Below are 23,545 nucleotides of genomic sequence, written 5' to 3'. Positions count from 1 at the left end.
GGCCTAGCCTTGGGCGGTGGCTCCTTGTTGTCCAGCTCTCACTACATAATGGGATTTAACTGCTCCTTCCATTGAGGCAGAGTGGGGAGCTTAGCACACCCAGGTCTGCGATTGTCTGTAGATCCAAGAGCCGGTAACACCTTCCAGGCAACAGGGATCAGGCGCCTGGCGCGGACTCTCCTGGCCTAGGCTGCCCCGCAACGGGCGTCTCCCTGCCCCACACCCTCCCCTGCGACATTCAGCTCCGCACCCCACAGCAGCCCCCTGGCAGGAGCTTGTTTATAACCAATCTGAGCATCGGAGCCCCACTCTTCCCTCACCCCGAATGCTCCGTCCTCCCCTGGCAGGTCAACTGCAGCAGGAGCTGGTCAGAAGCCAACACCTCGAAAACCTGGTGCCCGACACAGACGCCGAGGTCTTCATTAGCGTGCAAGGTACGTGGGGCCCAGCCGGGCACGGCTCCGCGGGGGCGCCAGGCAGCAAGTGCGGCTCGGCCTTTGAGCAGCCGCTGGGCCCGTGAACGTCCCCCCAGGGCTACCCTCCCCCTTTTCCCTGCCCTCTGAACTCCAGCTCCAGGGCCTCCCTGGCCCCAGCGCAAGTGGTGGGACAGATTCCACTCTCGCCTACGCTGCTGTAAATCACCCTGCTCTGCCCCGAGAAACATGCCCCTCCCAGAGCCAGGGTGTAACGATGCTGGCTTTCGCGGGACACATCGGAGAGTGTCAATTCAGGACAAATTGCTGAGAGCAGGGCAGTTACAGCCTGTCATGTTATTGACTTGAACTGGGACCGTATAGAACATGGTTGCAACCAAGGTCCTATAGTGGCACCAAATCTTGTATAAAGGGGGTCAAATGAGGTGTCTAAGACGAGGTTATGGTTGCTGGTTAGGATTATGCTGTCTAAATGTGTGTATCAATTTTGTAGTTGAAGTTATGAATATTGACTCTATACTGTCTGTATTTCAAACTTATGCTGTGCTTCTGGGGGACAAGCTGGTGTTAGCTCTGCCTAGCCTGCTTGATGGCCCATTGTGACGAACTGGGACTGTTCTTGCTGGGGTGTGGGAATGCTGACAGGGGAGTGTGACTAGGATGGTCTGCATCGGAGGATGGGAGTCGGCCCGAGGGAACATACCTGAGCTTGTAACATGAGAACCCAGGAGGGGGTTGGAGGTCAGGTGACTCCGGGGCCCGGGAAACTGAACAAAGGCTGTGGGAGGGGTCGCTGAAAGCAGAGTGCTGGAAGCAGGCTGGAGAGATGGCTGGGAGGCAGAGATGGCTCTGACCCCCCAAGGGGGGTGGGCTGGCATGCCCTGGGACCCCAAGCTGGACCTAACTGAGGGGGTCCCTGTTGTCTGTGCCTGCAAGACCTGTCTTGGACTGTATTCCTGTCATCCAAATAAACCTTCTGCTTTACTGGCTGGCTGAGAGTCATGGTGAATCGCAGGAAGCCGGGGGTGCAGGGCCCTGAGTCCCCCAATACTCCGTGACACCCATTAAGGACCATCAGCCATACAATGGACCCATTGAGAGAAGGCAGATACGCCTTGTAACTCAGCAAACTATGCAGGGACTGGCCCATGTGACTCCAGACTCCATTTTGCTGTAATTTTCCACAGTAAGAACAAAGAGGTGTTCTTACACCCGGAGGAGACTATAAAAGGCTGATGCCTCTTCTCCATCTGGTCTTCAATCCTGCTTCTGACCTCTGGAGGGACTTTGCTACAAGCTATCAGGGGGTAGCCGTGCTAGTCTGTATCTACAAAAACAACAAGGAGTCTGGTGGCACCTTAAAGACTAACAGATGTATTTGGGCATAAGCTTTTGTGAGTTAAAACCTCACTTCTTTGGATGCATAGAGTGAAAGTTACAGATGCAGGCATTATATACTGACACATGGAGAGCAGGGAGTTACTTCGCAAGTGGAGAACCAGTGTTGACAGGGCCAATTCAATCAGGGTGGATGTAGTCCACTCCCAATAATAGATGAGGAGGTGTCAATTCCAGGAGAGGAAAAGCTGCTTCTGTAGTGAGCCAGCCACTCCCAGTCCCTATTCAAGCCCAGATTAATGGTGTTGAATTTGCAAATGAATTTTAGTTCTGCTGTTTCTCTTTGAAGTCTGTTTCTGAAGTTTTTTTTGTTCAATGATAGTGACTTTTAAATCTGTAATAGAATGACCAGGGAGATTGCTACAAGCTGAAGCTCTGAACAAAGGACTGAATGACCCATCCCAGCTGAGGATGTTCCAGAGACTTGATTTGAACCTGCAGTTTATTCCATCATTACTACAAGCCTGAACCAAGAACTTTGCCATTTCTGTGTGTCATTGATTCCATGTAACCAATTCTATCTCTCATCCAGATCTTTTTCCTTTTATGAATAAACCTGCCCTCTTTTAAGCAATTTGTCCTGAATTGCACGGTGTCAAGTATCAGAGGGGTAGCCGTGTTCTTCTGAATCTGTAAAATGCAACAAAGAGTCCTGTGGCACCTTATAGACTAACAGATGTATTGGAGCATAAGCTTTCGTGGGTGAATACCCACTTCGTCAGACGACATGTGTCTGACGAAGTGGATATTCACCCACGAAAGCTTATGCTCCAATACATCTGTTAGTCTATAAGGTGCCACAGGACACTTTGTTGCTTTGTCCTGAATTGGTGCTCTCAGTTGGGTCCCGCCAGAACCAGCATCGTTACACAGACCAAAGCTGGGGTTTTCTCCCCCTCTAAGGCACCAAACCAGCCAGACAGAGAGGACTTTGGTCTCACCCCACTGGCTAACCACAAGTCACACCAGCAATTCCCTTAGACACTCCAGTTTCCCAGTTCCCAGTATCACCACCAGTACCACTCGTTATGAGAACGAATGGTTATGAAAACCAATACCCCAATAAAAGAAAAAAGGTTCTCTCGATCCCAAAGGACCAAGCCCCAGACCCAGGTCAATATACAAATCAGATCTTACCCACAAATCACGCTGTTGCCAATCCTATAGAATCTAAAATCTAAAGGTCTATTCATAAAAGGAAAAAGATCGAGATGAGAGTTAGAATTGGTTACACAGAATCAATGACATCCAGTAATGGCCAAGTTCTTGGTTCAGGCTTGTAGCAGCGATAGAATAAACTGCAGGTTCAAATCAAGTCTCTGGAACATCCCCAGCTGGGATGGGTCATTCAGAGCTTCAGTTTGCAGCAAAGTCCCTCCACAGGTAAGAAGCAGGATTGAAGACAAGATGGAGATGAGGCAGCTGCCATGTGGCCTCTCTTTCTTTGTCCCAAAGAGAATCATCCAGCACATGGCCTGTAAAAACCTCCGAGTCTGTCCCCAGGCAGGTCCCAGCCTTGCTGAGTCACCAGGTGTCTCTGCTTCTCTCAATGGGTCAGTTGTAGCTGACGGTTTGTAATGGGCCATCAAGCAGGCCAGGCAGTGCTGACACCAAACTGTCTGGGGTGTCACCCAGAAGCAGAGCCCAAGTGTGAAATACAGACAGGACAGACAACCCTACAGACAGCATCATCATAACCAGCAAACCATAACCTCTGTATAGACGCCTCACACGACAACCTTCGTACAATATTTGCTGCAAATATATAACAGTGTTTGCAACAATGATCTATACCGGCGGTGGGCAAACTTTTTGGCCCGAGGGCCGCATCGGGTTTTGGAAATTGTATGGCGGGCCGGTTAGGGGAGGGGGGCGTGGCATCTGAAGAAGTGAGTGTTTTACCCATGAAAGCTTATGTCCAAGTAAATCTGTTAGTCTTTAAGGTGCCAACGGACTCCTCGTTGTTTTTGTGGATACAGACTAACACGGCTCCACCCAGATACTTGTCACCATGCAGTGCTCTAACCACTAGCCCCCACTCCCTTCCCAGAGCCGGAGTACAGTGCAGCTGTCCCGCTTCTGAGCAGCACGCGTGGCGCGGCCAGGCCGCCCGCAGCCAGCTGGGGCTGGGGGAAGGGACAAGCTGGGGCATGAGTGGGCATCTCCTCTCCCTCGGCAGGGGACCTGCTCGGCGAGACGCTAGTGGGGGGGCTGCAGAGCTCCACGCTGCAGAAGCTGATCAAGCTGCCGTACGGGTGCGTGGAGCAGAACATCTTCAGCGTCACCCCGAACATCATCCTCACCCACTACCTGGACACCACCAAGCAGTGGGACCAGATCGGGGTGGAGCTCCGGGATCAGTCCATCCAGAACATCATCCACGGTGAGTGGGACCAGCCAGGTCAGAGGGTGGGAGGGAGGTTTTCCAATGTGTGACGATGCTACACTCTGCCCAGCAGGGGGTGCTCTCCACCCTGCCCCTACCCACTCCCCCTGAATCTGAGCCTGGGGGGGGGGGGGGGCTGCATGCAGCCCTCACCCGCCCCCTGCCCTGGGACTCCGACGGCCCAGCCCCGACTGCGTGTCTGTTTGGGCTCTCCTGCAGGCTACACCCGCCAGCGGGGTTACAGAGAGCATGATGGTTCCTACAAGCCCTATCAGGGAAGCACCGGCAGCACCTGGTATGGCACCTTTCTCGTGAGGGGGTGGCGGGGCTGGGGATGGTGAGCTGGCCACAGCGTGCAATGCTGACCTCCCCTGGCGGGGCGTAGAGCTGCTTGCGCTGCGTGTCATACACCCTATACAGCTCACAGCGAGTGGGGATTCTCCGTTCACTCCAGTGTCCTGGGCAGGGGCAGCGGGAGCTGGGGTCTGTGCTGGTGTGGGGGAAGGCCTGGCTGTGCTGCTGCGAAGGGGGCAGGGTCCCGTCCACACAGAGCCCTGCAAGGGGGCAGTGCCACCGCCTGGCTCAGCTCCCCGCAGTGATGTGTTTGCAGCAGCTCCCTCGGGCACGGTGCCGCCTGCTGCTGGGTCTGGCCACAGCTCTCCCGTGGCCTGGGAGCTCCCCTCCCCTCCAGCTGCAGATTCATGCTCCCCCCCGCCCCCGGCAGGCTGACCGCCTACATCCTCAAGGTGTTTGCCATGGCCTTGCCACTGGGCACCCACATCGACCCCAGCGAGCTGTGTGCCAGCGCCCGGTGGCTGATCGGCCAGAGGCAGGAACCGTCTGGGCGTTTCCGCGAGGAGGCTGCGATTTATACACCCGCGATGCAGGTACCGGTCGCTCCATTGGCCAGACGGGAGGCCAGGCAGGAAACACAGGCCCAACAGATGGTGCGATGGGCTACGCTGTCCTGGCAAAGCTCCGTCCCTCGCCCGCGGTCACACCAGGGAGCCAATGACAGCTCAGGGATCAGCACCCGGAGCCCCCCTCTCGCTGCTGCGTGCCGCTGGCTGGGCATGACGGCGCGGGCGCAGGGCCCCGGGAGGTGTTGGTTGGATCAGAGAACGACTGATTCAGCTAGTGGAGTTGCCTCCCCCAGGGGTACTTCTGGGTATAAATTCCTCCTCGGGGAGATGAGGGAGTGAGTCCGGGACTGCGGAGCAGCGCATTAACTGGATTTGTCTGCTAAGATGATCTGCAGCAAACAGAGCCAACATTGCTCGTGTTATCCTTAGGCTTCAGAGTCAACAACCCATTGGGGCAAGCGGGGCAGTTCGCCCTACACCCCCGCAGCCCTTCCAGTGGCGTAGCCAGCTTTTAAGAGGAGGGGGAGCAAACCTAAAAAAGGCGCCCCCCCCCTTGGCTCCTCCTCTGGCCATGCCCCCTGGCTCCCCCCCGGCCACGCCCCCTTGGCTCCTCCTCTGGCTGCACCGCTGACCGCCCCTCCCCCCCGCTCCTCTGGCCACCATGCTGCGCCCCCCCCCCGCTCCTCCAGCCATGGCTGTGGGGCCGGGCCGCATGCTGTGCCCCCCTGCTCCTCCGGCTGCGCTGTGGGCGGCCAGCCTGTGCCCCCCCTCGCTCCTCCCGCCAGCAGCCGCCTTTGGAAAGGCGCCGCTTTTGGGAAAAGGGGTGAGGGGAAGCGGCTGCTTCCCCTGCACCCCGCTAGCTACGCTAGGAGCCCTTGTCTCAGGCTCTCTGCACGCTCTCACCCCTGGGAGGGCTCAGGGACACCCTTTTACCGAGTGCTCTGGGCACGTGGCCCCCTGGCAGCTGGCTACGCAGGGCGCACGGGCAGGCTCCTTTGGCGCCGTTCCTCCCTGCCCAGCTGCTGCTCGGGTCTGCCCCCGCCCCGGGCAGGGCCCAGTGATCGGGGGTCCGGGAGGGGGAAGGGAGCCAGGTGCCCGCACGGCTCCCATACAGCTCGCCCATCGCCCTCTGCTCTTCTTCCACAGGGCGGGTACCAAGGCTCCAACGCCGACGCCTCCCTCACAGCCTTCGTCCTCGTGGCGCTGAAGGAGGCTGAGTCCATCTGCAGTAACCATGTGAAGGTAGGACAGTGACAGCTGCCCCACGACCTGTCCCGGGGGCCCAGCACGGCCCCCTCGGCGGCAGCTGCACCGGCAGGGCCTCTGCAAAGCGAGCCCAGATGCCAGGTGAATGCTGCTGCCTTCGGTGGAACACCTCTGAGAGTGTCAATTCAGGACAAATTGCTCAGAGCGTGGCAGTTCAGCCCCAGGCTGGGGTCCTTTGCACACCCAGGCACCAAACCACAGAGGACTTCGGTCTCACCCCACTGGCAAACCACACGTCACACCAGCAATTCCCTCAGACACTCCAGTTTCCCAGTATCACCACCAGCACCGCTTCTTATGGGGATGAATGGTTATGAAAACCAATACCCCAGTAAAAGGAAAAAGGTTCTCTCGATCCCAAAGGACCAAGCCCCAGACCCAGGTCAATATACAAATCAGATCTTACCCACCAATCACGCTGTTGCCAAGGTTTATCGACTCTTCCAGGTGGTAGGACACCTCTTTGTCCTTACTGTGGAAAATTACAGCAAGATGGAGTTTGGAGTCACATGGGCCAGTCACATGTCCAGGCATGACTCAGTGCTTTACAGGTGGCAGCCATTGCTCACATGCTACCTCAGGGGTCCTCAAACTGGGGATCAGGACCCCTTAGAGGGTGTTGCGGAGTGTGGGGGAGTCAGGGCCCTGCACCCCTCTTCCTGAGATTCACTGCGACTCTCAACCAGCCAGTAAAGCAGAAGGTTTATTTAAGGACAGGAACACAGTCTCAAGCAGAGCGTGTAGGTACGACCAGACCCCCTCAATTAGGTCCCTCTGGGAGGTTCAGGGAGCTTAGACCCCAGCTTGGGGTTCCCTGTGTTGCACCACCCAGCCCCAACCGAAACTAAACCCAAAACTCCTCCTGCTGCTCCTCCCTTCCTGCTCCCCCCAGCTCCTCCTCTCCTTTGTTCGGTCTCCCGGGCAGAAGGTGTTAATTCTCCCCACCCCCATTCCTGGCTCAGGTTACAACTCAGGTAGCTTCCTTCAAGGGAAGTCCCACATCCCCACTGCAACCCCCCTGCAACATTCCCAGGTCAAATCTGCCCTGCTCCCTGCTCCGTCACAGAGGGTCGCAAGGTCATTACATGGAGGTCGTGAGCTGTCAACCTCCATCCTAAGTCCAGGGCCGGCTCCAGGCACCAGCTTGTCAAGCAGGTGCTTGGGGCGGCCGCTCGGGAGAGGGGCGGCAGGTCCAGCTATTCGGCGGCAATTCGGCGGACGGTCCCTCACTCCGCCTTGGAGCAAAGGATCTCCCACCAAATTGCCGGCGCAGATCGCGATCGCGGCTTTTTTTTTTTTTTTTTTTTTTGGCTGCTTGGGGCAGCCAAAACCCTGGACCCGGCCCTGCCTAAACCCGCTTTGCCTCCAGCATTTATAATGGTGTTAAATATATGAAAGAGTGTGTTTAATTTATTAGAGGGGTCGCACTCAGAGGCTGGCTGTGTGAAAGGGGTCACCAGGACAAAAGTTTGAGACCCACTGGGCTACCTTGAATGGCATGTGGATTGGAGCCTCCCAAAGTCTATTGTCAGTTAAGTGTTTCTGGATTGGGCACTTAACTTGCAGATTCCTTTCTCCAGAAGAACAGGAGTCCTTGTGGCACCTTGAAGTGGGTTTTAGCCCAGGAAAGCTTCTGTTAGTCTCTCAGGTGCCACCGGACTCCTGTTCTGTTTGCGGATACAGACTAACACGGCTGCTCCTCTGAAACCTGTCTCACGAAGCCGACCACATGCTTCACTGAGGCTACTTAGAATCAAAGCACATTGAGATACAAGTACAGAGCCAATATTCCTAACTTCAACTGCACAAATGACACACACACACAGACAGCATCATCCTAACCAGCAAACCAGAACCTCCGTATAGACGCCTCACACGACAGCCTTGGTACAGTATTTGCTGCAAATATATAACAGTGGTTGCAATGATGATCTCTACGGGTTATATTAATAATGTCACACCCTGTGATGGGCTTCCGAGAGTCCCCGAACCAGCGGGCACTGCAGGACCGACCCAGCCCGTTGCGATCTTGGCGCCAGAGGCCAGTGTTCCCGTGGGCGTCCCACAAGCTCGTCTCTGGGGCAGGGGCCCAGCCCCTGGGGGAAACGTGGGGGGAAGGTGCCCAGCTGGTCCCTATTCTGCGGCACCTTTCGGGGGCACTGAATCCCACAGGTCCCTCCCCCTCCCGACCGCAGTCCGTTTCTCCTTCTGTCCCGGCGACAGGAGCTGCCCAACGGCCTGCGGAAAGCCCAGGGCTACCTGGAGAGCCGCCTCTGGAGCCTGCAGAACCCCTACAGCGTGGCCATCAGCTCCTATGCCCTGGCCCTGGTGAACAGCCCCCTGGCCAACGCTGTCCTGGACAACTTCGCTGTCCGCAGTGAGTGCAGAGACGGGGCTGGGGCTGGGACTGGCGCTCGGCACCGCCTGGGGTAGGGGCAGGCTGGGGAAATGAGGCAGAGAGGAGGGGGCTGTGCCCAACGCTGGGAGCGGGGGGCACATGTGACTGTGTGCGTGCTGTGTGCGTGCAAGAGCAAGTGACTCTGCACTGTGTGTGCATGAGGTGGGCTCTGCCCATGTGCGATGCGTGTGCATGCGTGTGCTCTGTGTCCCATTGCTTCCCTGCTGACAGTAGCGCCACTTTCCGCAGACGGGACACACTGGCCCGTGGACCAGCACACGGACCGCTCTCTGTACACCATCGAAGCCACGGCCTACGGCCTCCTGCAGAAGCTGACCCTCGGGCGCTTTGAGGAGACCCACCCCATCGTGCGGTGGCTGGTCGAGAGTAGGGGGTTCGGCGGGGGCTATGAGAGCACCCAGGTAAGAGCTGGCGCGGGCCGGGGGGCCCTGAGTGCCAGGAGGCGGGATCATGCCTGGGCCTGAGCATGGCCAGCCCTTCCTCCCGCGGCTTCGGAGGCTTGGTTCTCAGCTGGTGGCCGGTCAGTGCCCCCTACCGGGATCTGGGCCTTCGCTTGCTCACGGCACACAGAGCCGCTGGATGAAAACATGGATCCGCCTGCTGGGAAGCTGCCATGTGCCACGGCTTTAGTGCCCGAGAAGACGTGGGAACCCAAACCAGAGAGAGACGAAACAGGCTGCTCCCTGCTGCAGGGAGGCCCGACTGCCCCAGGCTGGCTGGCTGCCGTCTGACGGCTTCCACGACCCCCCACCCTGCAAGTGAACACGCCACTCCGTGCACCGCAAGCCTGCATGCCACGGCCCTAGCAGTCCCTGGGGGAGTGGGGTGGGGATGCGCTGGCCGGGGGGGCGGAGATCCCAGGCAGGCCCTGCCCGCACTGCCCCTTGGAGTGGCAACGGGAGGGAGCCGGTCCCAGCGCACCCAACCAGCAGCAAACTGGCATGGCGGGAGCAGGACCCACTCCTCCTGCCCTGCCTGGGGGCGCTCGCAGGGCGGCCCTGCCCACCGGACTGGCTTTGGACAGCTGCCCGTCGCGGCCGGTGCCTCCCCTCATACGGGGGTCGAGCACGTGCTCCGGAGCTTTGCTGAACTGATGCCTCAAATACCCTCATCTGGGCAGGACCTTTCCCAGCGCCCCCCCCCCTCCACTGCCCAGCCCCTGCTGCCAGCCTCTGCCTCCTCCCCAGACCACCGTGATCGGCATGCAGGCCCTGGCGCAGTACCGGGTCGCCGTCCCCCCCGAGAAGGTCGTTGACCTGAAGGTGCAGGTCAGCGTGCCCACGCGCAACCTGGCCGAGCTCTGGACCATCGACAACAGCAACGCCTACCTGCAGCGCTCCAACTCCAAAAAGGTCAGCCCTGCCCTCAGGTCCCGCCCCCTGCCCTCGGGCCCCGCCCCTGACATGCAGCCCCGCCCCCCTCCCCTGGGGTCCTGCCCCCTGCCCTTGGGTCCCGCCCCCTGCCTGCAGGCCCTGCCCCTGGCACGCAGTTCTTCCTTCGGGACCCACCCCCTCAGCACATAGCCACCCCCCCACCCTCAGGCCCAGCCCTATGGAACACAGCTGCCACCCCCCACTCTTGGGCCCCACCCCCTGGCATGCAGCCACTCCCACGGCACAAAGCCACCCCCCTGGGGACACCTGGCGTGCAGGGCAGAGCTCCCACGCGGGACCCTGTGCCCCATGGCCAGGGTAGGGCGGCTGCTGGCTCTGGGGTGCTGCACAGCCCGGCACCTCCTCAGCATCTCTCACCCTTTCCCCTGCAGTTCTACGCCCAGGAAGCTTTGAACATCACCGCCCGCGGGATGGGCACCGGCACGGTGACAGTGAGTGATGCCTGGGCCCGGGTGATCGCCCACAGCCTGACCCGGCCCTGCACCTCCTGGGGAACATGGGCACTGGCGTGGGCCCATCACTGGGCTAGACTAGAGAGGAGCAGGGGCCAGGACTCCTGGGTTCTCTCTCCAGCTCCAAGAGGGGAGTGGGGTTGATTGGCTAGAGCGGGGGGGGGGGGGGTTGTGCTGGGAGCCAGGACTCCTGGGTTCTCTCCCCATCTCCGGGAGGAGAGTGGGGGTTAGTGGTTAGAGTGGGGGGGAGCGGGGGCCAGGACTCCTGGGTTCTCTCCCCATCTCCGGGAGGAGAGTGGGGGTTAGTGGTTAGAGTGGGGGGGAGCGGGGGCCAGGACTCCTGGGTTCTCTCCCCATCTCCGGGAGGGGAGTGGGGGTCTAGAGGTTAGAGCGGGTGGGGGAGGGGACTGGGAGCCAGGACTCCTGGGAGGATCTCTCCCCAGCTCTGGGAGGGGAGCGGGGGTTAGTGGTTAGAGCGGGGGGGGGGAGCAGGAGCCAGGACTCCTGGGTTCTCTCCCAGGCTCTGGGAGGGGAGTGGGGGTTAGTGGTTAGAGTGGGGGGGAGCGGGGGCCAGGACTCCTGGGTTCTCTCCCCATCTCCGGGAGGGGAGTGGGGGTTAGTGGTTAGAGTGGGGGGGAGCGGGGGCCAGGACTCCTGGGTTCTGTCCCCAGCTCTGGGAAGGGAGTGGGGTCTAGAGGTTAGAGCGGGTGGGGGAGGGGACTGGGAGCCAGGACTCCTGGGTTCTCTCCCAGGCTCTGGGAGGGGAGTGGGGGTTAGTGGTTAGAGCAGCGGGGGCTGGGTGCCAGGAGGGCTCCTGGGTTCTGCTCCTGATGCCGGCCCCGCCTTGCTGTGCCCATGGCAGGGCGGGGGGGAGGGGAGGGGTGTGCCTTGCCCACGGGCTGGCTGGGGGGTGTGACCCACTCACGCTCTCGGCTTCCTTCCCAGCTCCTGACCGTGTACCACACACTGCCGCCAGCCCGCGAACGCGAGTGCCAGGCCTTCTGGCTGGCGGTGACCGTGGAGGACGTCCCCGAAGGTACGGCAGGGCGGTCGTCTGCTCCCCTGGGAGCCGGCCCAGCATCCCCAGTCCATGTCCCCGGGCCCCAGCTGACAGAAACGGGGCCCCTCCGTCTAATGGGAGGAGACGCCCCCGGGGCCCAGCCCCATAGCTGGGTCCTGCCCTAACCCTGCTCTTTGGGTTCGTAGACATGAAGAAGCACGAATACATCAACACCTTCCGGCTCCGGCTCCAGGCCAGGTAACGCCCCGGGCACCAGGCTGAGTCCTGTAACGGCTGCAGCAGGGGGCTGGTTCCAGCGCTTACGGGCCGGCGCCTTCGCGCCTCCCACTGCCTAGCAGGGCTGGGAATCAGCCGCCCCCCGCGCAGACTCTGCCCCCGCTGTGGGTCCAGCCCCCCAGCTCCCTCCACTGTGCTTCACAGCCCTGTACAAAGAACATGGAGCAGAGCAAGGCAGGACGTGCTCCATGGGGCCTGCCCCCTGCCCCTCCCCTGTGCCCCATGGGCCCTGCCCCCTGCCTGCCCCCTGCTTGTTCCCTGTGCCCCACGGGGCCTGCCCTGACAGCCCTGCCCCTTCCCTGTGCCCCATGGGGCCTGCACCCTGCCTGCGCTGTGAGCCCCATGGGGCCCTGCCAGCCCTGCCCCTCCCCTGTGCCCCATGGGGCCTGCCCCCTGCCCCTCCCCTGTGCCCCATGGGCCCTGCCTCCTGCCTGCCCCCTGCTTGTTCCCTGTGCCCCACAGGGCCCTGCCCTGACAGCTCTGCCCCTTCCCTACGCCCCATGCCCCTGCCCCTGCCCGCACCCGCGAGCTGAAGGCAGCGTTCTGGTCCCTAGGTCCCTGGGGCAGCGGGATGCCACAATGACCATCATCGACGTCTCCCTGCTGACGGGCTTCGAGCCCGACCTGGGCGATCTCAAGCAGGTGACTGGGGGTAACGGGCCGGCCGAGGCTCCAGGCCCCAGGGCGAGAGGGCTACTGGTCCCGGGCCTGAGGCTCTGTGGGGCTGCCATGGGGCTCAGCCAGGCTAGACCCACCCATGGGGAGCCACCGTGCGGCTGCGACCTCTGCCCCTCGCCGGCCCCACGTGTGGCTGTTAGCCCCGAGGGTCAGAGCCCAGGTCCCTGCAGCGCCCACCCCACGGCTCTGCAAGGGAGGGAGTGGAGACAGGGGCACCCCACGGAACGGACCCGCTGCCGGGCTCCTGCGAGCTGGGGGCAGCTTGGGGGGTGCTGCTGGCTGGAGGGGGCAGAGCAGCCCCAGAGCCCCAGCTCAGCGGTGTCTGTCTGGCCCCACAGCTCACTAACACCGTGGAGCAGTACATCTTCCTCTTCGAGAGCAAGGCCAGCACCAGCAACAACTCCGTCGTCCTCTACTTCAACCAGGTGAGGGGCCCGGCCCGGCCCGGCCTGGCCCGGCCGGCCGCCCGCCTGCCCCTGCCCCTCCGCCCCCAGGGACCCTGCCCCTCCCGCCACGGACTCTGGCCCTCCCCCCTGCGCTGGACCCTGCCCCTGCCCCTCCGCCCCCAGGGACCCTGCCCCTCCCGCCACGGACTCTGGCCCTCCCCCCTGCGCTGGACCCTGCCCCTGCCCCTCCGCCCCCAGAGACCCTGCCCCTCCCGCCACGGACTGTGTCCCTCCCCCCCTGCACCAGACCCTGCCCCTCCCCCCTGCGCCGGACCCTGCCCCTGCCCCTCCGCCTCCAGAAACCCTGCCCCTTCCCCCCTGGACTCTGCCCCTCCCTCCCTGTGCTGGACCCTGCCCCTCCCTCCCTGTGTCGGACTCTACCCCTCCCCCCTGCAAGGGAACCTGCCCCTTCCTCCCCCCAACGTGGCACCCTCCCCTTGCGGGACCATGCCCCTCCCCCCTGCATGGGACCCTACCCCTCTTTCCCTGTGTCGGACCCTGTTCTCCCCCCTGCCCCCGTGGGACCGTGCCCCTCCCCCCTCACTGCGGGACCCCTACCCCACAAATGTGCTGCCCCCTGAGATGCTCCAACCAAGGCCTCTCACTGCGCAGCCCCGGGGGCTCTGGGGATCCTGCGAGCTGTACTGGGGGGGTGTCGGCCCCCCAGCCTGACAGAGAACGGGGTTCCCATGAGGTGTCTGGCAGTCCAGGGGGGCAGACGGGAGGATACGGCGTGGCCTGCCCAGGGCGTGGCTGCCGGGGGGGGCGCAGCGGAGACCCGGGGCCGTTCACCCCATGCCAGTAGCACCCGCGCTGACCTCGGAGACGCACGGGAGGGGCCCTGTTGCGCCACCCCACCCTGTGGTCAGAGAGCGGGAGCCAATGTCAGGATCGGGGCTGCCACCCGGCCCCCTGGGCGAGCGCCCGGTGCTTCCTGCTGGCCTCTTCCGGGGGCCGGGCCCAGCCCCACACGCAGGGCTCAGGCCAGCGCTGCCCGTAGCAGGGGGCCCCGCAGCTGCCCTGAGGTTGGCCCCTGGCTATGTCCTGCCCACGCCGCAGCCCCGCTGGGCCCATGGGCTCTCCCCGGCACTGGCCCTCGGAGCGGGGGAGGGGGTTCTCCGTGTGCTGGGCACCGAGGCACGGACAGAGCGGGTCTGGCTGGGCGCTGGGGGGTTCAGAGCCAAAGGGGGCCTGGATCTGTCTGTGGGGGGCACATGCAGAGTTCTGTCAGTGACACCGCCCCACGCTGGAGCCTCCAAGGCTGCAGCCAGCGTGGGGCACACGGGGGCAGGTTATCCCCCAGCGGCTGCTGCTGGGTGGCCTGGGGCCAGCCGGGAGGCCAGGCTGTATGGGCCCAAGGCTGAGCCGTCCGGTCTGTTCCCGGGCACTGCAGATTTCCAGTCAGATGGACACAGAAGTCGGGTTCCGGATTCACCAGCGTCTGGAGCTGGGGATGCTGCAGCCGGCCGTGGTCACCATCTATGAGTATTACGAGCCTGGTGAGCGTCTCCTTGGGGCTCCAGGCAGGGGCGCCGCGGGCACCGGCCCTGCCTCGTGGGCGGGGCGGGGGGGGCAGCGTGCGGACCACCGCCACTCGGAGGCCAGGTGCTGCTGCATCGGTGCCCCGTGGAGGGTGCCGGTGGGAAGCTCCAGGGGGAGGGAGGGGACATGGGCTCAGGGCCGGTAGCTGGCCTAGGAATCTGCCCCTGCAATCACGCCGGGGGCTCCAGGGCGGCTTTGCAAACCTGCCCCTCGTTCAGGTGCCCGGCGGGCCGAATCCGGCCCCGAGCGCGCGAGGTCTGAGATTGACAGGCCGGATTGGCCGTGACACCCAGGCTGCGCCTCCCCGAGGATCCCCTCCCTGCTCACCCAGGCTGGCGTTAGGGTCGGGGGGGTCTCTGGCTGCTCCCTGCTCAGGGGGAGCCCAAGGGGGCAGTGCGTGGGTCAGATCAGTGGGCGAGGGGCGCAGAGGCTGGGCGGATGGGGGGCCCGTGGCTGCAGGGGGGGGCTAGGGGAGGAGGGGCCGCAGGGTGGGGCGGGAATCTGGCTCCAGGCCGGATCGAGAGAGAGAATGGAGTCAATCTCCTCTCCCCAGGCCTCAGCCAGTCCGGAGAGCTGAGGGGCCGGTGCGGCACGCGGGGGGGGAGGGCGCTCGGTGGGTGTCAGGGCAGAACACGGCCTCTGGGTCTCTTCCCCTCGCAGCCCGGCGATGCAGCCGCTTCTACAACATGCGGAACGAGAGCGGGCTGCTGCGGAAGATCTGCCAGGAGGAGGTCTGCAAATGCGCCGAAGGTAAAGCCATGCCCGCGCCCGGCTCCGTAGCGTCGCCTGCTCCTCTCGCTGCCCAACCCAGGGGCGACCCGCTCCTCACGACACAGCCACCCTGGGAAGGGGACGCTAGGGACGGGCCACAGCGACCGGCTCAGCATGACAGTCACCCGCCAGCGAGCGCTGGCCTGGCCACTTCCCCGCGGTTACCCGCTGCCCGGGCCCCGTGGCTCGTTACCCGCTGCCGGGCCCTGTGCCGGGCTCGTTACCTGCTACTCGGGCTCCGTGGCTCGTTACCCGCTGCCAGGCCCTGTGCCGGGCTCGTTACCCGCTGCCGGGCCCCGTGCCGGGCTCGTTACCCGCTGCCAGGCCCTGTGACGGGCTCGTTACCCGCTGCCGGGCCCCGTGCCGGGCTCGTTACCCACTGCCAGGCCCTGTGCCGGGTTCGTTACCCGCTGCCCGGGCCCCGTGGCTCGTCACCCGCTGCCAGGCCCTGTATCGGGCTCGTTGCCCGCTGCCAGGCCCCGTGCCGGGCTCGTTACCCGCTGCCCAGGCCCCGTGCATGGCAGAGAATTCCCTGGGGCTAACGCTCGCTCGTGACGAGGCCCTCATCAGAGCAGTGCCTGGAAACGCACCGGCTCAGCCACACACTGCGCCCAGGTCCCCGCGGTGTCTGTTGGGCTTCGCACCAAGCCCATGAGCCCCCGTGGGACCTGGGACGCTCCAACCATGTTCCTGTGAGCTACCAGCCAGACGTGCAGCCCGGCCAGCCTGTGCCTCTGACCTCTCCACTTTCCCTGCACTCAGACAATTGCCTTCAGATGACCCCTCCCCGCGGCCTGAGCGAGGACCATCTCTACGAAAAGGCCTGCGACACGGGCGTGGACTACGGTGAGCCCCGGGGGGGCTCTGTGGGGAAGACAGGAGGACTCATGAGGGGGCTGGGAGAACTCAGCGCTGCTCTGGCACCATTGAGGGCATTACTCGGCGGCACGTTTCCCAGGTGTCACGGACTCCCGGGACTTGGGCTCGCTCCCGGCCCCGTGCAGTCCCTGGGGGGAACCCCTTTCAGTGCGACAGCCCTTCTCTGGGGTCAAACAACTCCATCTCCTGGAGCCGCACCTCTCGGAGCCTTAGCACGCCTGTCTCTCGCCGTGGGCCCCCCTCAGGGAGTCCCCTGTGTCGCGGAGTGTGGGGGACTCAGGGCCCTGTACCCCCGGCTCCCTGCGATTCCCCGTGACTCTCAGCCAGCCAGTAAAGCGGAAGGTTTATTGGAGAACAGGAACACAGTCTACAGCAGAGCTCATAGATACAACCAGGACCCCTCAATCAAGTCCTCTTGGGGAGTGCAGGGAGCTTAGACCCCAGCTTGGGGTTCCCTGCGTTGCACCTCCCAGCCCAAAACTGAAGAAATTCCCAAACCCTCCAGCAGCTCTCTCCCCGCTCCCCTCTGCTCCTCCTCTCCTTTGTTCTGTCTCCCGGGCAGAAGGTGTCACTTCCCCCACCCCCCCTCCTGGCTCAGGTTACAGCTCAGGTAACTCAATGTAACTCCCAGGCTCCATTCCCAGGTCAAATCCGCCCTGCTCCGTCACACCCTGCTCTGGACCCCCGGGACCTCCACCCCCCAAAGGGGACGATGCCCCCCCCCCCCCCCGCCCTGTTCTCTAGACCGGAGCGACTCTCAGCCAGCATCACACAGGAGGGTTTATTGAGAGTTGAACCCAGCACAGGAAACTCTCTGAGCCTCAGGCCTGGCCTCCCTCAGCCCAGCACACCCCAGTCTCCCTGCATCCAGGTGGGCTCTGCCTGCTCCCCCTCTCCAGCCCCGAGCCCCCCTGCTCCCAGCTGGGCATCTGAAATCACCGGCCCCAGGCCCCGCCTCTGTCCATTGTCTTCTCTCCAGGGAAACAGGGTTGTAAACTGGGGCCTCCTCTCATCCGTCTTTTGTTCCCCTCTGGCTGGAACCGGCTGGGACTCTCGAGCTGGGGTGGGCCTCCTGGTGACCAGGTCACTGCTCACTAGCGTCCCCCATCTCCAGGCAGTTGTCCGGGGTCCCACTCCTTCTCCCACCCCCTCGTTACACACGCAGCTCACAGGGAAACTGAGGCACACACAGTGTTCATGCAAAACTCTAAGAAAATCCCCCAGTTCATCACACCTGACCAGACGCCGGCCAATGACGTCGAAAGGCAGCAATCCCGAACCAGCCAGTGGCATGCTGTGTCGTTAGCCTGTGGAACTCACTGCCACAGGATGGGATGGGGGCCAAGGGCTCAGCGAGGGGCACAGGGTGACCAGAGGTTCAGTGGAGAGCAGGAGCAGGCAGGGCTAGTAGAGTTACTGCAAACAGAGCTTGGGAGGGGGAGAAAACCTCCTGCTTCCAGCTTAAACCAACCTCTGACTCCTTGGGGTCAGGACGAGACCTTCCTGGAGGCAGCTTGTCCTCCTGCCCTGGGAGTGCCATGTCTCTTCCTGGCGCAGCTGGTGCTGGGCCCGGGACACCAGGCTGGATGGGGCTCGGGTCAGAACCCATCTGCTGGCTCCCAGCCCTTGCGGTCTCCAACATCCCCCCCCACACCTTCCTTCTGCCCCCTTGTAGCCCGGCTGAACATCCCCTCTGTGCCAGGCCCAGCTGGGGCGAGGCGCCTCCCGGGGCCCCTGCTCCTTCCCCGCTCAGCCCTGCGGCCTGAGGTGTAAACGCTCCCATGCGCCTCCTGAATCCGCCCCTCCCCGCGGCAGGGCGGGAGGCAGGGCCGGGGCCGGGGCCAGGGCCAGACCCTGGAGACGAGCGGCAGGTCCCTGGAACGGGGGGCGCTGGCTCCGCCGCTCGCCCCCTGGGACATGGGCTCACCGCTGGCTCCTCTCCTCTGCCTCAGTCTACAAGGTGCAGCTGGAGCAGCGGGAGCCGCACAACAGCACCGTCTATTATAGCATGAAGGTCCTGGACGTCATCAAGTCTGGTGAGCGCCGCGGGGACAGCGCTGCCGTCCCGGGCAGGCTGGGCTGCGAGCGGAGACCCCCAAGAGACCACGGCGGAGGGCACGGCCGGGGGTCTCCCCTCTGCCAGTGCTGGCCCCACGGCGGGCTGGGGTCTGCGCTACAGGGAGCGGGGTGGGGGCTCAGCAGGGGGCGCTGGAGGGAGTGGGGCAGGTGGGGGCTCGGCAGGGGGCTCGGCAGGGGGTGATGGGCTGCAGAGGGTGGGTGGGGGCTCAGCAGGGGGCACTGGAGGGAGTGGGGCAGGTTGGGGCTCGGCAGGGGGCGCTGGGCTGCAGAGGGTGGGTGGGGACTCAGCAGGGGGCGCTGGAGGGAGAGGAGCAGGTGGGGGCTCAGCAGGGGGCGCTGGAGGGAGAGGGGCAGGTGGGGGCTCAGCAGGGGGCGCTGGGCTGCAGAGGGTGGGTGGGGGCTCAGCAGGGGGCGCTGCAGGGAGTGGGGCAGGTGGGGGCTCAGCAGGGGGCGCTGGAGGGAGTGGGGCAGCTGGGGGCTCGGCAGGGGGCGCTGGGCTGAAGAGGGTGGGTGGGGGCTCAGCAGGGGGCGCTGGAGGGAGTGGGGCAGGTGGGGGCTCGGCAGGGGGCGCTGGGCTGAAGAGGGTGGGGGGGGCTCAGCAGGGGGCGCGGTGGGGGCTCAGTATGGGTCACTCTCCCCCCAGGCAGTGCTGGTCCCAGTGCGGCGCTAGGGGGCGCTGTGCTGCTCAAATGTCTTTCAGATTCAAAGTCAAACTGTGGGGCCCTGGCCCCCGTGGAAACCTGCTGTGGGGCTTTGCAGGACTAGTGGGGTCCCCCTGCCTGGCCGCACCCCCCAGGGTAGATACACTCCAGCCCCCGACACTTCCCGACAGTGTCAATGGGTTTCATTTCGCCAGTTCCTCCCCTGCCCTGCTGCGGTGGGGGGCTGGGCGCTGACGAGCAGCCCGGGCAGGGGCCCGGCCCCCATCTGTCCTGTCGGGAGCTGGGGGGTCACTTGGTGGCACAGGCCCCTCAGGGATGCCAGAAGCTCTTGCCACTGTCCTGAGCGGTTTCCAGCCGGGAAGCGGATGCCCAGGGGGAAGGGGGTGCCTTTGCCTTGCTGTGGGCAGTGCCCTGCCGGCAGGGAGGTGCCCCCTGTTAGCCTGACCCACGGTCCCTTCCCCCAGGCACAGACGCGGAGGCGAACGGGAAAGTGAGGAGGTTTGTCTCCCACGCCACCTGCGAGGGTGCACTGGGCCTGCGGGAGCAGGGGCAGTACCTGGTCATGGGCCGGACGTGGGATCTCTGGCAGTCCAAAGACAGGTGAGTCCCCTCCCTGAGGCTGGCCGGGGGCTGTGCTGGGGGCTGTCTGTTCCCTGCCGTGCCAGCCCAAGCAGGAGGCCGCGTGGGGGCAGCGCCGGCTGGGGCAACCCTGGCCAGAGCCGAGGAGCCCCGAGGCAGCCGTAAGGGGCTGATGTGCGGGGGGCGACTGGCTGCACGAAGCCGTGGGGCCTGGAGCTCGGCTCTGGAGGGGCCCTGGCTCCACGTGCTGGAGCCCCAGCACGTACCCAGCTCCGCGCCCCTGGGGGTCCCGTGCTTCCTGCGGGGCTGATGGGGAACTGAGCGCTCTGCCCGCTCCATGCTGTGCCTGGCTTACCCTGTGCCCTCGGCCAGACCAGGCTCAAAGCAGCCCCTGCCCCCGGCCGAGGCTCCCATATCTCCCAGCTGGTCTGTGCCCAGCTAGGGGGGCACCCGGCCAGGGCCGGGACGTATGGGCCAGTTCCTATGTTCTGCGCCCCCGGCACTGACAGGCGCCTTCTCCCTTCCTTGTAACCAGCTACACCTACGTGCTGGGCAAGGCAAGCTTCATCGTGCCCTGGCTGAGACCGGAGGAAGCCGGAACCGACAGGAGAACAAAAACATTTCTGCAAACTCTGGACAACTTCGCCCACTTTATGGGCTGTGACACTTAGATCCTGCAGAACCCCCCCATCCCCCATCACCATGGTGCCCCCCCCCCGACTCTCCTCCCCTGTGGGTTGCAGGCGGGAAGCCTGGACCCGCTGCTGCAATGTGCTTGCTCTGAGAAAACAGAATAAACGCTCGACCCGCCAGCCACCAGGCTCCCTCGTGCTGCGTCCCCCCTGCAAGCAGCCCCCACGCCGTCACACTGAGCCCTGGGGTTCCCAAACAGCCGCCCCCATCCGGCCCCTGGTGAAGGCAACAGCCAAACAGCTGCTGGCTTCGGGGGCCCAGCCAGGTGCAACACGTCCAGCGCCCTAGAACCCCCTGTAACGATGCGGTTCTGGCGGGACCCAACTGAGAGCGCCAATTCAGGACAAATTGCTTAAAACAGGGCAGTCCACCTCTAAGGCAAACCAAACCAGCTAGACTAAGAGGACTTTGGTCTCACCCCACTGAGTAACCACAAGTCACACCAGCAATTCCCTTAGACACTCCAGTTTCCCAGTGTCACCACCAGTACCACTCGTTATGAGAACGAATGGTTATGAAAACCAATACCCCAATAAAAGAAAAAAGGTTCTCTCGATCCCAAAGGACCAAGCCCCCGATCCAGGTCAATATACAAATCAGATCTTACCCACAAATCACGCTGTTGCCAATCCTTTAGAATCCAAAATCTAAAGGTTTATTCATAAAAGGAAGAAATATAGACGAGAGCTAGAATTGGTTAAATGGAATCAATTCCATACAGTGATGGCAAAGTTCTTGGTTCAGGCTTGCAGCAGCGATAGAATAAACTGCAGGTTCAAATCAAGTCTCTGGAATATCCCCGGCTGGGATGGGACATCAGTCCTTTGTTCAGAGCTTCAGTTTGTAGCAAAGTCCCTCCATAGGTATGAAGCAGGATTGAAGACCAGATGGAGACAAGGCATCAGCCTTTTATAGTCTTTTCCGGGTGTAAGAACACCTCTTTGTCCTTACTGTGGAAAATTACAGCAAAATGGAGTCTGGAGTCACATGGGCCAGTCCCTGCATACTTTGCTGAGTTACAAGGCGTATCTGCCTTCTCTCAATGGGTCCATTGTATAGCTGGTGGTCCTTAATGGGCCATCAAGCAGGCTAGGCAGAGCTAACACCAATTTCTCTGGGATGTCTCCCAGAAGCATAGCATAAGTTTGAAATACAGACAGTGTAGAGCCAATATTCATAACTTCAACTACAAAATCGATACACCCATACAGACAGCATAATCATAACCAGCAACCATAACCTCGTCTTAGACACCCCATTTGACCCCCTTTATACAAGATTTGGTGCCACTATAGGACCTTGGTTGCAACCATGTTCTATACGGTTTGTCACGGCGTCCCCGGGCGATGCTCTGGAACTGCTCCCCACAAAGCCAGTCAGGACTCTGGGGAGCCTCCTCTCCCTCGGAGCAGACTGTCTTCAGGGCAAGAAGCTCACACGGCTTCACCTCTGGGTCTCTCCTGGGAGCATTCAGCATATGCCCCTCCGTGTGCTCCCCACAGCGAGTCCGCCCAGGCGGGGTCCTGGGGAAGCCAGAGGGTTCTGCACCCCCCCACTTCGCAGTCAGACAGAGGTTTATTAGATGACAGGAACACGGTCTAAAACAGAGCTTGTAGGTACAGCGGCGAACACGACCCCTCGGCCGGGTCCATTCTGGGGTTCAGAGAGCCAGACACCCCCGTCTGCACTCACTCCTAGTCTCAAACCCCCTCCAGCCCCTCCTTCTCTCAGCTTTGTCTCTTTCCTGGGCCAGGAGGTCACCTGATCTCTTTGTTCACCTTTAGCTATTTCCTTGCGGGGGGGGGGGGGGGGGGGGCTGGCCATTTGTTGCCAGGGAGACAGAGTGTCAGTGATTTATGCGCACTGGCCTTTATCCCACCACCTAGAGACTTAAGAAATGCATAGGGGAAACTGAGGCACCCACACAGTATTCAGAGGAAACATTAAGAACAGTCCCACTTCGTCACATGGTCCCAATTCAAATCAATAATGTGACACCCCCGACCCAGAGACCTGCCCGGGCCCTAGAATCCCCACCCCAGAGACCTGCCCGGGCCCCAGAGACCTGCCCGGGCCCTAGAGACCTGCCCGGGCCCCAGAGAGCCCCGACCCCAGGGACCTGCCCGGGCCTTTCCGTCTCCAGTTGCTGGGCTTTCCACTGGGATCTAGGCCCTGCCTGGTCCAAGGAGCCAACCCCCTCCCCCAGGCCTGACCCCTCCCCCGAGCCTTCTTAAAGGGGGGTAGGTGTGAAACCTGGGGCGTAACACGTCAGCCTCAATCCCGGGGTGCCCCAGAGTAGCCTTCACCCCCGTGCAGGTCGGGCGCCTGCCGGCCTCTCTGCTCTGCCAGGACAGCCCAGGGCTCGCGGCCCTTGAGCGGCTCCCACGCTCTTTGGAGGGAGCTGGGACTTGATGGGGCAGTGAGGAGGAGCCTCACTTGCCCCCTCGGCCCCCCCTTACAGACCCTGCCCCAGGCAGCTTCAGGGGTGTCTCTACTCGCAGCTACTAGAGGCCTGATGCGATCAGGGCCCCGTCGGGCCGGGTGCTGCCCAGACCCCAGCTGAGATCCGGCCCTGTCGTGCCGGGCGCTGGCCAGACAGTCCCTGCCCCAAAGAGCTCACAGTCGAACTGTGGTAAGGTGAGAGGGGAAACTGAGGCCCAGGGAGGGGAAGGGACTCAGTAAAGGCAACACCGTAGGAGGGCCCCAGGCCTCACTCTGAAGGGCCCCACCTCCCTGTCCAGTAGCGGGAGAGACGGCGCAGGGGGAGAATCTGCCTCTGTACCCAGAGTAGCTGGGGCTGACGCGGAGCCTGGGGGCGGCTCTCGGCTGGTGCTAGGCAGGGGGCTGACTGGGTGACCCACCTCCGGCAGGTGCAGCCGCCCAGGGGAAGGGCTGGGGAATCTGCCGGTGGCCTCCCTCCCACCCCGACCCCCATCAGGTCCCAGACACTGGGCAGAGCCTGGCCGGGAATGGGGGCCACACTCCCCCGGGCCGGCCTGGTGCTGCCTCCGCTTCCCTCCTTCTGCGCCCACCATCCGTCCCATGTCCGGGGGGGCAGATCGAGGGCGGCCCCCATGCGGGCCGGTGGCTCGGGAGGGGGGTTGTGTGCGGGGGGTGGGGTGGAGCCCCCGTGTTAGGAGTTGGGGGGGGCCGGGTACCCTGAACTTGCGGGGGAGGAGCCCGGGTGCCCCCGGGGGTTTTGGGGGCGGGGCGCCCTGCGCCGGGGGGGGGGAGCCCGGGTGCCCCCCGGGGGTTTTGGGGGCGGGCGCCCTGCGCCGGGGGGGGGGAGCCCGGGTGCCCCTCCGCG

The 23,545-nt window shown here is 63.0% G+C and overlaps 1 protein-coding gene across 3 annotated transcripts in view; it reads left to right on the top strand.

Moving 5' to 3' along the window:
• Positions 1-20,357, top strand: part of LOC128828316 (complement C3-like) — a 43,539-nt gene extending 23,182 nt beyond the window's left edge. For all 3 annotated transcript variants that reach the window (XM_054012872.1, XM_054012874.1, XM_054012873.1), the window contains 19 exons: positions 348-434; positions 4,012-4,215; positions 4,438-4,513; positions 4,943-5,105; positions 6,228-6,323; positions 8,571-8,724; positions 8,995-9,167; positions 9,954-10,118; positions 10,532-10,591; positions 11,558-11,648; positions 11,819-11,870; positions 12,464-12,551; positions 12,926-13,012; positions 14,427-14,532; positions 15,236-15,325; positions 16,109-16,192; positions 18,178-18,261; positions 19,431-19,566; positions 20,081-20,357. In XM_054012872.1, coding sequence (XP_053868847.1) covers positions 348-434; positions 4,012-4,215; positions 4,438-4,513; positions 4,943-5,105; positions 6,228-6,323; positions 8,571-8,724; positions 8,995-9,167; positions 9,954-10,118; positions 10,532-10,591; positions 11,558-11,648; positions 11,819-11,870; positions 12,464-12,551; positions 12,926-13,012; positions 14,427-14,532; positions 15,236-15,325; positions 16,109-16,192; positions 18,178-18,261; positions 19,431-19,566; positions 20,081-20,216 — 2,132 coding nt within the window. In that variant the 3' untranslated portion in view covers positions 20,217-20,357. The remainder of the gene's footprint in view (positions 1-347; positions 435-4,011; positions 4,216-4,437; positions 4,514-4,942; positions 5,106-6,227; positions 6,324-8,570; positions 8,725-8,994; positions 9,168-9,953; positions 10,119-10,531; positions 10,592-11,557; positions 11,649-11,818; positions 11,871-12,463; positions 12,552-12,925; positions 13,013-14,426; positions 14,533-15,235; positions 15,326-16,108; positions 16,193-18,177; positions 18,262-19,430; positions 19,567-20,080) is intronic.
• Positions 20,358-23,545: the final 3,188 nt, after the last annotated feature.

Source organism: Malaclemys terrapin, chromosome 23 (assembly GCF_027887155.1).
Source record: "Malaclemys terrapin pileata isolate rMalTer1 chromosome 23, rMalTer1.hap1, whole genome shotgun sequence".
Lineage (NCBI taxonomy): Eukaryota > Metazoa > Chordata > Testudines > Emydidae > Malaclemys > Malaclemys terrapin.
This window is presented reverse-complemented; position numbering and strand designations above follow the sequence as displayed.